Here is a 12,668-nt window from a genome sequence, read left to right as displayed (position 1 = left end):
TTTACGTTTTTATTTTATTATATATTATTATATATAACTTTACTTAACTACTACTAACGTAAACGTAAACGTAAACTATAATATAACTAATACTAACTATATATATATATATATATATATATATATATATATATATATATATATAAATCGAGAAGATTCGTAATACGATTAATAATTTTAAGCTCTAATACCTAAAGGATCCTCGCGGTTTCCCTTATCCGGAATCGTAAACACTCCAGTCACCTGATGTCCATTCTGTCGTAAAAGTTTGTAGACTTCCGCCGCGAATGGACTTTGTCCGATAATAGCCACCTTGAGTTGCGCCATCGTCGACTGTGATTTTCAATATTATCATTTGTGAAAAATTTTTATTAATCTCTATGTACTTTCTCCTCAAAATTTTCATCGAAAATTAAATCAAACTCTTAAGTGAGATAAATACGATAATTGTAAGTAATGTCATCGTTAAAATAATTTATTACATCAATCTGTTAAATAGTTCATCGATTTATATTTCTATATACGTTACACAAAAAATTAGCTTTTTGTCAGGTATCTTTAAATACGTTAATATTGAACGTTTTAGATATTTCATTAGTAAATGTATTAATTAAATAATGTTCAATCTACATACCTATCCAGGATTTAGTCTCTCTGTTCAGTAGCAGTTTATACAGGCTGTAAATATACATTTACGAAGCTTATTTACAGAATATCACCGCGAAGCCCCTATTAATATAATTAATCGCGCATCCACGACACCATTGCCACATAAAAAAAAAAACGTGAATGATATCATATTAATTAGTAAATTCATCATAAAATGTAAATTAATATTAACAGGAAATATCGATCATGCAGAAGCCAATTATTAAAATTAAACCAATAAAAATATCTAAATCTTATTACGGTAAAAGGATAGAATTATAAATTTACGTGTGACTACAATGTTACTTTCTTATAGACGCATAATATTATTTAATATTTTAAGCATTATATACATTTAATATTCTAAGAATACGCTTAAAATATTAAATAATATGCGCTTATAGGATTGGTGATTTAGAAAAAGAATACTGTGTGAGTAACAGTGATAATTTACGTCGATAAGATTGTATTATGACAACATTGCCCTAATATAATCCATGTATATTACCTGATATCGCATTCTTTATATGACATACGTTATATGTTACATTTTATATTCATCACAATACGATCGCCATGATATTTCACGTATTATAAGAAGTATTTTGTTCTAATAATAATGCAATAAAAATAATGCAAAAGAGAAATTCGTATCTCTCATGTATGCTTCATGGAGTCAAATTTTTTCTCTCTCTTGAATTTCGATGGAACAGGATTTATTGAACTTACGATATTCAAGACGAGGTTGTGCCGCCGAACGAGATTCCTGAGGGCCAGCATCAGTTGCAGAATGTAGGTGTATCGCGAGTGTATCGTGGGATATGTCCACGTTGCGCCTTCACTTTTCTCACTGATTGCACTTCGAGTGCAACTCGATCGCAGTCAATTTCCTTGCGCAAACTGTGAACACCCGGGTAAAAGCAGTTACATATATATATATACGTGAACGATATCAATATCATTTAAACGGAGGTCAAGATCCGAACTATTTACTTTCCTCGAGAGACTTCCATTATCTCTATGTCATAATTCAGTAAACTATCCATGGCCAAAGCCATGCGACCAAGCTTATGTTTAAACATTTTTTCTCATAGTACCAGACTATTAACAAATTCAGTAGTTTTTAATTACACTGAGAAAAAAAGTTATTAACTTGACTAAATGCGTTTAGTTCGTAATGATTATTTAGTTCAAATATTTATATATTTAGATTAACAAAATTTTGTAATTTAAAACATGTTATTTATTTGAATTAACAAATACCTTCTTGACAGTCCGTAGACCGCTACATTTAGTTGAATCAATTAATATTTTTTTGAAACTTTTTCTTCTCTGTAGCAGAATGAGGTATATCAAGAATTCAGTATTTATTTGTTATAAATCGGACAACACTATTCTACCATAAAATATTTTTGATAATAGTATTTATTATTAAATAATATGAATTGCGAAAAATAAGAAACAAAAAGTACGTTTAATAACATCCGAATTTTCTTTTTATTTTATTAATAATATTATAAAATATTCAATAAGAAATAATCGATTGACTAGAAAAATATGAAATCTTATTTTCTCCCTCGTTTCTAAATTGATCTCACTCTAGAATGAATTTGCAAAACTAAATTGCAAACTATTTGCAACAGTCATTTCTTATCAAATACTGATAATGATTTAAATTTATTTACGTCAAATATAACATCGAATCAGAATTGATCGGAGATTTTTTTTCTATAATGCCAATGACTTTCTAATCGTAAGATACAAACTGATTAAGTGCAAACCGGCTTGTTCCAGTTAAAAGGAAAGATTCACCGGTTTTGAGATCATTAGTTCACAAAGAAGCAAAAAGTCTCGTCGATAAATTCGTTTGCATTTATATTAGCATTTTCGAACTGCCGCTAACCGGTTTCGGATCACTCTGTTCTGAAGTTATACGATCTTTATCACAAGACATGTAAACGTAAAATACGCATTTAATATTATCTATTTCACGCATCCATAATTCGTAATTCCACGAAAACGATCAGTTATCACGTTGTAACCCCATTACATAATTCATCATTTAACGTTCTCATTCCATAAAGGACTGTTTAAACTATAATATGCATACCGAAAAAAATTGCATTTTCTTTAAAATAAGCCAAATAAATTTTTTCGGATAAACAGACACATCTTCTTTGCACTCATAAAAATTTATACTCGTTAATGATGTTTATGTTATTTTTAAATTCCTTAATTAAAGTGAAGACAGTAACAAGATAACTTTAAGGATTTAATAATTAGAAAATAAAATAATTAATGCATATGAAAATTATTAATTATATATGTATAGGTATTATATATTTTTATATTATATACTACATTCGGGCATATAAATATGCATATACTTAACACTTAGAAAACTAGTTCGTAAGACAAATTATTGTATAGATTAATGTAAAACTAGATTAAATGTCTACAACATATGATACAACATATACAATTTTGTTATTCAAGTTGGTTCTTATTGACTGCTTCATTAATATTAACTATACTAATAACTTATTTGATAAACTGTATATCATGAATTTATCAGCATATAGCTTTATAAGAATAAATTTATTATATAGTGTATTTATTTGAATAATAATTTATTCATATTGTGTGTGCGCGCGCGTCCGTGCGTGTGTGTGTGTGTGTGTGTGTGTGTGTGTGTGTGTGTGTGTTGAAAAATTTGTCGCGAAAGGAGATAATTAAAAAATTCGCGAAAAATTTTATTGTATTTATACAAACAAAAAAAAATCGCTTCTGATAATAAAACGATTTTTCTTCATATCTTATACATAACAATTTAAGATAACAGTTTTAGATTCTTGAGACTTTCGATTTATGCGATAAACTGAAAATACAGATTCGCTAGTTGAACAGAACGCTCAATATCGTGGTACTTTGAATTCAGATGCACCCTCGATCGCCGTTGTCGGTTTCCTCTTGTTCATAATGTTCTGGATCTTTTGCCATTCGCGATCGAGTTCTGCCTTCTCATTCTTCTCTTTATTGTACTTCCTGGTGCGTCTACCATCAGCCATTTTCACGCCGTACTGAAAAGCTGCCTTAGGCAGTGCCTCTTTGTTGTTCATATATTCGCTGTATTCCTCGGGCGTATCAAAGTCCCAGCGACCTATCGGGCCCTTTTTATTACCTAGATCCATCTTCGTATAATCCACTTCATCGTCTGAATCATCGATAGCGTCTTGCATCTCGTCTAAACCTGGATAACACTCAGCGTATCCTTCTGGTTCGGCCGCGAGTTTGTTCAGCAATGCACCCTTTTTCGGCGCATTGCTGTCTGCTGCAGCGACTGCAGCGGCAATCGCGTTCGGCTGTAACGCGTTCGGCAACTGAGGCGCGTTTGCCTTGTCATCAGTATCCAGATTCGATTCGGGCTTGTCAAAGTATGAGTTCTTCTTTTTCTCGCGCAGCTGCCCATCCTTTTTGCTTATCATCGTCGGCACATAATCACCAATGTCGCCATAAATACTCTCATCAGTAACGGGCTGACGTGACTGGATGTCGAGTTCGTTCAGTTCATCGCCACGACCGCGTCCATCCTTCAGTTTTTTGCCTTTCTTGCTGTGACGGCTTCCCTGGCGCAAGTACGATAGTATCTGAGCCAATTTATTTATTACAATATCATTGGTCGTGAGAGTTGGTGTATTGTCGATCGTAGGCACGTCTGCCTTGCTTCTGATAAGCGTCGTCGGTATGTCGACGTCGGCATTTTCATCATCTAACTCGATCACATATGCCATGCGACCTGGCGTAAAGAGTTCATTCCTTTCAATTTGCTTGGATTTCATGGTCATGATTGTCTTGTATACGTTCCGACCGATCTTGGTCTTGAATTGCATCTCGTCATCTTTCTTCTCCGGAAGTGGTTCTTTCTTTGACTTCTCCTTTGGCTTCACTAGTTTCTCTAACTCCTGCTCTTGCTCATGTTCTTTTGCTTCAATTTCACTGCGTACCTATAAAATGTAGCATTATATTATTATATTATTATATTATATTATTTAATATAATAATATAGCATTATATTATTATATTATTTAAGAATATACAATGAATGTGAGTTAAAATAAAATTTAAGATTGGTATACATACTATCATCTGTATACAAAGTATACAGATGATAGTATGCATTCCAATCTTGTATACTCAAACTGTTTAATGATTTTATTTTAAATAACTGATAAATAAATTGATTCGATATATATCTATATTGCAATAAATTTTTTGCAGTCAATTTTTTTTAAAACTTTGATAAAGCAATAAAAGAGGTAATAAAATCCTGAAGGCATTATACTTTCTGCAGAAGAGCGTAATCCAAGCCTTTGACCAAGTGAGTGTGCTCCATGTCACCACCCAAGAATTTAGACTGTTGAATCATCTGTCTCCTGCGCTCTGCAGCATCCATGCCAGATTTCAGGTCAGGTGCAACAGCTCGATAAGCACTAGCATTGTTCATAGGATCTTCTGCCTGGTAATCTTGATTGGTACCATCCCTGCGCTCTCTCGCACGATCTCTATATTTCTCAGCGAGCTCAGCCATCTTATCCTCCTCCTGCTTTTTTAATTTTGCATAGAAGCTCTTCTTCTTCCTTCGTAACTCGGCCCGACTGCCTCCGCTAACTTGGGGCGTTTGGGCAGTTTTTGCACTCGCATCCCTTACTGTACCTGGCACGGAGGCTGGAGTAGCTGAGGGTACTGACGCCCTTGGAGTCATCAAGAGCTTTCGGAAATCATCGTTTGTCAAGCGAACGGACATACCCACCTCTTCTTCCGTTTCAGGCATCTTGGCTGACTGTTTTTCCTGGTATCAGAAGCAAAATTAGAATCATTAAAATTATAGGAAAAAACACCATGATTTAAAATACTCAAACTTTTTCCATAAGAGTGAAACATTTACCTTTAGTGTTGTTGAAAATTGTAAAACATAAAATAACAATCTCTGCACAATATTCAAAACGTCAAACAAATTTGTATTTTTACATTTACATATATCTACGTCAAGGATCGGTACGCTTTATAGGTTAGTTTATTTAAAGCTATCTTATGATGGAAACTCAAAGTTCCGAATGCAGGGATATCAATGTAGAATTCTTTTGCAGTAAGCAAATGTTCCTAGTAACATGTGGAATTCCATCTCCTGTCAACCTACGACATTTAGGGAATTTCGGAAAACAAGATCCGCTAATCACGAAATCCGACGATTCCGAGAGGACGAGAGATATCATACCAACCGTTGGTTACTGTCGACGTCGCCTTTTCCCGAGTCGCACTGTGCATGACTGTGCATGAGGACGATCTTGAAGTTGTAAATTTTACCGTGGAGAGCCATGACGTCGGAAAACATCGTGTATGCAGCGGAGAAATGAAGCAAATCGCGTCGTGACGTCTCGAGGGACATCGCCGCTCAACTTGAACAACGCTGGAGGTTAATTCCCGCCGGAGACACTCGCGTATCCAAATGGTTACGACCTCGCGTTATAACCTGCGTCGTGTATGCGATCCTTACATCAGCTGATGAGTTCGATGTAACTACGCGTTCACGACAACCGGATTTTTTCAAACATCTCGTTCCCTCGATTTGTTGGACAGAAAACGTCGCAATGGCAGACCTCGCCTTGGGGGAGCTCAGCGGCGATCAAACCGAAAAAGTACTGCAGTTTCAGGTACAATCTTGCTCATTTCTTATCTTATTAAAATCACGCGCATTATTCCTATACGATATCGTGAATGATGTCACATAATTATCCACAGGATCTCACCGGCATCGAAGATCTCTCGGTATGCAGAGACGTTTTGCAGAGGCACAATTGGAATTTGGAAGTGGCGGTTCAAGTACATTATATTTCTCTTTTATAATATATCTCTTAATTTATTCTTGCTAGACTGCATTCCAAAATTTTATTCTGACAATTAGTAAAAGATTTAACTCCTGGATATTCATACATAAGTAATAGAATTTATTCTTGAGTATTCTTTTTCTTTTTTTTCTCTTTAATAATATATATAGTTCTGTGTTTACTTGTGATATCAGAAAATATTACTTAAGATGGTCTTGAAATAACCAATTATAAAAATTGACTCTTGAGTTACTCTCCTCATTGTAGTAAAGTCTTAAAATATAGCTTAACATTTTAAGATTTCTAACTTCCATAAAATATTGAATATTATCCAATATGATTAACTGAGGACAAAATTACATTTTTTTGCAACAGTGCAGCGTACTTATTTACCATTAATAATTTTCTACGTTATCAATAAATATCTTATGTGAACTCCACATACATGCAAAGTATGATGAAGCTCTAATTTGTATGATTTAAAATGTTTCTCTATGTTGTAGGAGCAATTAAATTTGTATGAAGGCAGACCATCTATGTATGCACAGGATTCACGTGCCCGCCCACCCCAAGTCGTAGATGACAGTAGTTCAAGAATTTATTTTAGTTATCCTGGAAGCTCTGGTGGAGGTGGTGGTCTCTTATCCTATATTTTTTCCATGTGTTATAATCTAGTGAGCAGTATCCTGCAGTTACTTTTTGCAATATTTAAAAGAAATGTTAGACCTGGTAAGTAGTGTATAATAACACATCCTCTCTCTCATATCATGAGTTAATTTCTTTTCTTAAGAATTAAGAAAGACATTTATATAGAAAATTTGTAAAAGCAAATTTTTCAATTTACATTATATAGTGCATGTATATGCAAGATTTAATTAAAATCTTTTAAGATAATTTACTGACTGCAAATTGATTTAAATTAATTTTGCTAATTGTTATCCTTGTAATCACATACATATAGATCTATGATTCATGCGCTAATTGAAGCAATAAATAATATCTTTCAAGTGTCCTCTGATCCAGTGGAAGATGTAGTCAACTTTATTAGATCTTACGAGGAGCGTTATGGTAATATTCACCCAGTATTTTACCAGGGCTCCTACAGTCAAGCTCTTTCGGATGCGAAACAAGAATTAAGATTTCTCTTGGTATATCTGCATAAAGATGAAGCGCAGGAGGTCGACCAATGGTGCAGGTAATCTTAAGATTCTAATAGATAGATATATATACAATAATTTAGATATATATACAAAATACACAATAAAAATGGATTAATACTGCGCACAACATCTGACGATATCATATCCAATAAAAGAATTCGGTTCTAGTTATAATTTCATTTTGTCTCCAAGAAACAAATTCTATTCTGGCTATTGGATGTTGTATGTCGGATGTCATATGATGATATGAATCCTACACAAGAAATGCTATTTTTTTTTTTTTTTTTTCCAGGAATACATTGTCCGATCCTGAAGTAATAAGATATATAAACATACATACTTTGTTCTGGGCATGTAACGTAAAATCTGGAGAGGGCTATAAAGTCGTGGAAGCGCTCAAATCGGGTTCATATCCTTTCCTAGCGCTTATTGTATTAAAGGACAATAGAATGACAATAGTCGGTCGGTACGTAAGACTAATCTGCATACTTTGAAACAAATGTTTGTATAACTCTTCAGTATTTAAAATTTAATTGATAAATTTATTTTTTTTCTTATAGATTGGAAGGCGCGCCATCTTCTTCTGATTTAATGTCGCGATTGCAAACTATCATAGAACGTAATGAAATCAATCTTATCCAAGCACGTCGGGAAAGGTAATTAAAATTTTTCATAAAATTTGTAAATATTTTAATCTTTGCAAGAGAAAAAAAATAGATAACATTAATTAAGTTATCTTTTGAACATCTGCTGATGTATGTGTTTTATTTTAGGGCAGAACGTAGCGCGGCGCAATCGCTTCGACAACAACAGGATCGCGCTTACGAGGAATCGTTACGCGCGGATCAAGAGAAGGATCGCAGAAGAGAGGAGGAACGAAAGGCACGCGAGGAGCAAGAGGCCCGAGAAAAGGAAGAATTGGATGCTCAGGAATTGGAAATTCAACGTATACGTCTCGAGAAAGAACGTACTATTGGCAAAGTGCCCCTCGAACCGGAACCATCTAATCCCCATGCATGTCATCTTCAAATTAAACTTGGAGAGAGAACAATGAAAAGAAGATTTCTTATGACTGATACAGTCAAGGTAATTAGTATGAACAATTATAAATATAAACAGTAGTAAGTGAAAATCAACCTAAAAATGTTCAACACAAATAAATGAAAGTCTTATTCGATCAAAGAACTGGAACCCAACAATATTTTTGTGTAAATTTTACAATTTCCAGTTCAAGTAAATTTAAGTATTCCAACTTCAGGGCTGTGTTTCGGGATCGATAAATAATCAACTTGCATTTGCTTATGTGACAATTGTAAAGTTCACAAAATATTAAAACCCTTTGACCAAATATGATGAATATCTTTTTCGCTTATTTGTGTGTGCGTGTGTGCGTGCGTGCATTAATCATAAAAATAAATATAAATTAAAAATATTCTTAATTAGAATTTATTATAAAAAATTTTCAAAAATTTTTCAACGCATTTGTACACATTCAATTATGTACCATTTATTGACTCAGCAAAAACAATGATATATAATGAAAATAAGATTTTTTTTTTTTTCAGGATGTTTATCACTGGATATTCAGCCAACCAGATTCTCCAGCGAGTTTCGAGATAACAACGAGCTATCCGAGAAGAGTCCTCTATCCTTGCAGAGATATTTCGACTCTATCAGATGCCGGTTTAACCCACAGAGAGGTTCTTCACGTTAACGATCTAGACGACTAATTGCGATCATCAATATTTCGATATGACATTCTTCAAGTTCTGGTATCATTCCACAAGAAAAATGATACTGTCATGAAAGACACTTGTCAAGGGATACAAGCTCATGCAGCATAAGATGCAAACACACAGACACACATACACACGCACACCTACACGCACGCATACACCCACACACATACACACACATAATATATATATATATATATATATATATATTTGATACATTCTAGTACTTTATGTGAGACTTTACTGGATGAAAAATATAATTACACGAAATATACCAAAAGATAGGAATCAAAAAAGGGGGAAAAATGTGTCTATACATGCAGCTTATTTAAATTAACAATCGGTATTTTGACCACCGCATTTATTAAAAAATGCATTTCATATATTTAAAAAAAAGAAAATATATAGATAGGAATATATTAAATTTTTTTTGTGTAACAAAACGATTTCGTAAAAAAAATTACAACAAATTTCTTTTATATCTTCCGACACTAATACTAAACGGTGTCATATATATATATAAAAAGTGATACGTACGTTTTATGATGAATTTCAAGGATACATCTGTCTGAACTCCTATAAATTTATCTATTTATTTCCCTGTGACATATACCGAATTTGTCCAATATATAATTAAATATATGTAAGGGGGAAAGCAAAGTTTTTTTTTAATACATGTTCATTGTGCAATTGGTTCTTTATTAGCAAATGTATTCGTTTGATACTTTCGTGATCCAGAATAAGAATTGATATCAAGAGAATTAATAAATTCCATGAATAAATTCCACATAGATTTTGATAGAAAATTTTTGACTATTTTAATCAGTTATAAGTATTATATAATATTTTAATTTAACGAAAAAAATGTGTAGCTCGCCTAATTGTATGTTTGATATACCTGATAAAAAAAGCATTGAATTTTTTATCGATTATTCAACTGGTTTAGTCATGTTTACTTACAGAACAATGACAATATTGTTTCACAATTTTACACAATTGTTTCCTGTTTTACATCTGATAAATTCTGTTTTTTTTTTATGTTGCTGAGATATATATTATAAAGGATATATTTCAGTTCTAAACAATGTTTCTAGTTGCTAGATTTATTTTTTTTTTTAATTTTTAAATGTACATTTAACTGAATTATGTACAAACTCATCATTTCGTTATGTTGTGCAATTATCCTGACGTATTTACAGTAAGTGGGCATAAAAATAACAATTGCAGATTATGAACACAGATATTCTGTACATTGTTAGCGATTATGAATCATTGATAAATGTTGCCTATTACTAAAAGTAGGAAATTGATAATTACATTATACGAAATAATTTTCAAATGATAATTTAAATTGATTTATTAATATTTTAGTAAAACAAGATATCAAGGGAGATATATATCGTGCATTAACGAAGTACAGAATACTGCTTTAGGAAGAAAACTGTCAGGTATTAAGTTCTATTTCGAATGAGTTTTCGATTTTGGCGAGACTTTTGCTCTCTCCTTGGAATATTGCGCCCGACTATGAGTGAGCAAAGAGTTGTATACTTTATTATTCAATTTAACATCAAAACCACCCGTGTCTCCCGTATGAATTCCTGGTGGGAACTGTAATAATCGGCAAGCATTAATCCTGGAAGACATTAAGATGTCATGCTTCGTAACAATCCTAGAATCTTTTCCCATCTTTTTGTAACCGCAGCGTGGTATCGAAGCATACTCTTTTTCTATGCTCTGAAACAACAATGTATTATCATTTTATATGTTAATATATTGTTAATGTAAACAAATTCTTAATCTATGCAGTATCTAATTTGCATGTATATATCTTATGAATTATATTTATAACACTGCACAGTAAACTTACGACAAATCGATCAAAATCCCTATTATTGTCGTCTACATTAAAATCTGCATTATCTTCATCCTTGATATTGTACAAAGAGCTGCGGTAATTGCTAAATGAGATGCTCACTGAAATAAGGAAGAATAACTTGAAATAATAACGTAAACAAGGAAATTGATATATTTCTTGTCACCTTTTGAGTCACGATTGAACTTCTCTTCTGTACGCTTCAACATCGTATCGTACTCGCGACTAAATTGAGTTTGTAACAAATATGCTATGACTTCATCGTTGCCAGTATCACTTGCATCATACGTTTCTCCCATCGTCTTATCCATTATATTCACGTTATCCTCGTCAAAACATTTCTTCAGTTCCCTTACAATACAAAAATTACTTTAGACATAAAAATTACATTGTATAAACATTCCAGTTCTGTGCTTTAACAAACTTGGAACGTTAAACGTTTTATTTTTATGATATAAAATGAAAGTCATATTTCGCATACATATTTCATAAGAAAATTATCAAGTTTTTATAATATACATTATAATATTTAAGTTTAGTGATATTTAAGTTTAATGAAAAGTTGAAAATTTTGTAAAATCTACTTATATACGAAGAATCTTCGCTAAAGATAAATGGACTCGTCGCAAGCGATACTTACCTCTCCTGCATGCTCGCGGCCAATTGTTCCGTTGTAATATCCAGTAAATTAACAGGACTCTCCAGAGGTTGTATTTTCGCCCATACTTTTGGAGTTGCCATTACTGTAATCGACCGGAATGAGCTGAAATTGTATGAATACGACACCACGATGTCGCACAAACAGAAGAAGAGGAGATAAATATGAGGTGGAAGGAGATTTAAGATAAATACGAGTTTCAAGATATCCCCCCTTATTTAAAACACTTTTCTTCTTATTACACGATACGAGACTGTCTATAACGTCCCCCCCCCCCGACACCCCGAGACTGCCGAGATCACGATGTAAATAGATCAAGTAGACGAAATAGATACTGCTTACATCACACCCGAAGACATATCGAGTAGATAAAACAGTGTTGCGTTTCTCTTCTTTCAAAAGTTTTGATAATTACCATTTGATGGAAATTTGAAAAAGAGAATATAATTGCCAAAAATTGAAAAGGCATTAATATTACCGCTAATCGATAAGAATGTAATCTCTCAATTTTTAATATATATTTAATATATATATATATTTAATATATTAGGTAATAAAAAGAAATCCATTTTGCATGTTATCTAATGAAAAAATAATGGATTTCTTTTTACTACATCTAATATTATATATGGTATATATATATATGTATATAATATGTGTGTGTGTGTAATATATATATATATATATATATATATATATATATATATA

At 32.6% G+C, this 12,668-nt stretch overlaps 4 protein-coding genes across 4 annotated transcripts in view; 1 reads left to right on the top strand and 3 right to left on the bottom strand.

Annotated features, from left to right (window-relative positions):
* The window catches only part of LOC105622759 (cytosolic 10-formyltetrahydrofolate dehydrogenase), a 5,878-nt gene extending 4,450 nt beyond the window's left edge, over positions 1 to 1,428 (bottom strand). The window contains exons 1-2 of the mRNA XM_012204171.1: positions 1,378 to 1,428; positions 192 to 333 (exon numbers count right to left, since the gene is read on the bottom strand). Coding sequence (XP_012059561.1) covers positions 192 to 333; positions 1,378 to 1,428 — 193 coding nt within the window. The remainder of the gene's footprint in view (positions 1 to 191; positions 334 to 1,377) is intronic.
* Positions 1,429 to 3,560: 2,132 nt separating this feature from the next.
* LOC105622758 (protein Red) lies at positions 3,561 to 5,479 on the bottom strand. Its single transcript, XM_012204170.1, has 2 exons — positions 4,991 to 5,479; positions 3,561 to 4,652 (listed from the first exon to the last, which is right to left on the bottom strand). The coding sequence occupies exons 1-2, from the start codon at positions 5,477 to 5,479 to the stop codon at positions 3,561 to 3,563; spliced, it is 1,581 nt and encodes a 526-aa protein (XP_012059560.1).
* Positions 5,480 to 6,296: 817 nt separating this feature from the next.
* LOC105622757 (FAS-associated factor 2-A) lies at positions 6,297 to 9,423 on the top strand. Its single transcript, XM_012204169.1, has 8 exons — positions 6,297 to 6,359; positions 6,448 to 6,528; positions 7,037 to 7,262; positions 7,542 to 7,728; positions 7,986 to 8,159; positions 8,254 to 8,349; positions 8,467 to 8,779; positions 9,259 to 9,423. Exons 1-8 carry the CDS (start codon positions 6,297 to 6,299, stop codon positions 9,421 to 9,423), a joined length of 1,305 nt encoding a protein of 434 aa, XP_012059559.1.
* A 323-nt stretch (positions 9,424 to 9,746) lies between these two features.
* Positions 9,747 to 12,043, bottom strand: LOC105622756 (serine/threonine-protein kinase RIO3-like). Its single transcript, XM_012204168.1, has 4 exons — positions 11,943 to 12,043; positions 11,469 to 11,653; positions 11,297 to 11,403; positions 9,747 to 11,163 (listed from the first exon to the last, which is right to left on the bottom strand). The coding sequence occupies exons 1-4, from the start codon at positions 12,041 to 12,043 to the stop codon at positions 10,888 to 10,890; spliced, it is 669 nt and encodes a 222-aa protein (XP_012059558.1). The 3' UTR covers positions 9,747 to 10,887.
* Positions 12,044 to 12,668: the final 625 nt, after the last annotated feature.

The sequence above is a fragment of the Atta cephalotes genome (genome assembly GCF_000143395.1).
Source record: "Atta cephalotes unplaced genomic scaffold scaffold00048, whole genome shotgun sequence".
NCBI lineage: Eukaryota > Metazoa > Arthropoda > Insecta > Hymenoptera > Formicidae > Atta > Atta cephalotes.
Note: the sequence above shows the minus strand (reverse complement) of the source record. Positions and strands in the feature narration are given on the sequence as shown.

Excerpts from the sequence above, each read along its gene's own strand:
- LOC105622758 (XM_012204170.1), bottom strand. The coding sequence starts at position 5,479 with ATGCCTGAAACGGAAGAAGAGGTGGGTATGTCCGTTCGCTTGACAAAC. Across the intron at positions 4,653-4,990 it reads ATTACGCTCTTCTGCAGAAA|GTACGCAGTGAAATTGAAGC; the intron begins GTATAATGCCTT and ends TACATTTTATAG.
- LOC105622757 (XM_012204169.1), top strand. The coding sequence starts at position 6,297 with ATGGCAGACCTCGCCTTGGGGGAGCTCAGCGGCGATCAAACCGAAAAA. Across the intron at positions 8,160-8,253 it reads AGAATGACAATAGTCGGTCG|ATTGGAAGGCGCGCCATCTT; the intron begins GTACGTAAGACT and ends TTTTTCTTATAG. Across the intron at positions 8,350-8,466 it reads ATCCAAGCACGTCGGGAAAG|GGCAGAACGTAGCGCGGCGC; the intron begins GTAATTAAAATT and ends GTTTTATTTTAG.
- LOC105622756 (XM_012204168.1), bottom strand. The coding sequence starts at position 12,043 with ATGGCAACTCCAAAAGTATGGGCGAAAATACAACCTCTGGAGAGTCCT. Across the intron at positions 11,654-11,942 it reads GCCGCGAGCATGCAGGAGAG|GGAACTGAAGAAATGTTTTG; the intron begins GTAAGTATCGCT and ends TTGTATTGTAAG. Across the intron at positions 11,404-11,468 it reads GTTCAATCGTGACTCAAAAG|TGAGCATCTCATTTAGCAAT; the intron begins GTGACAAGAAAT and ends TCCTTATTTCAG.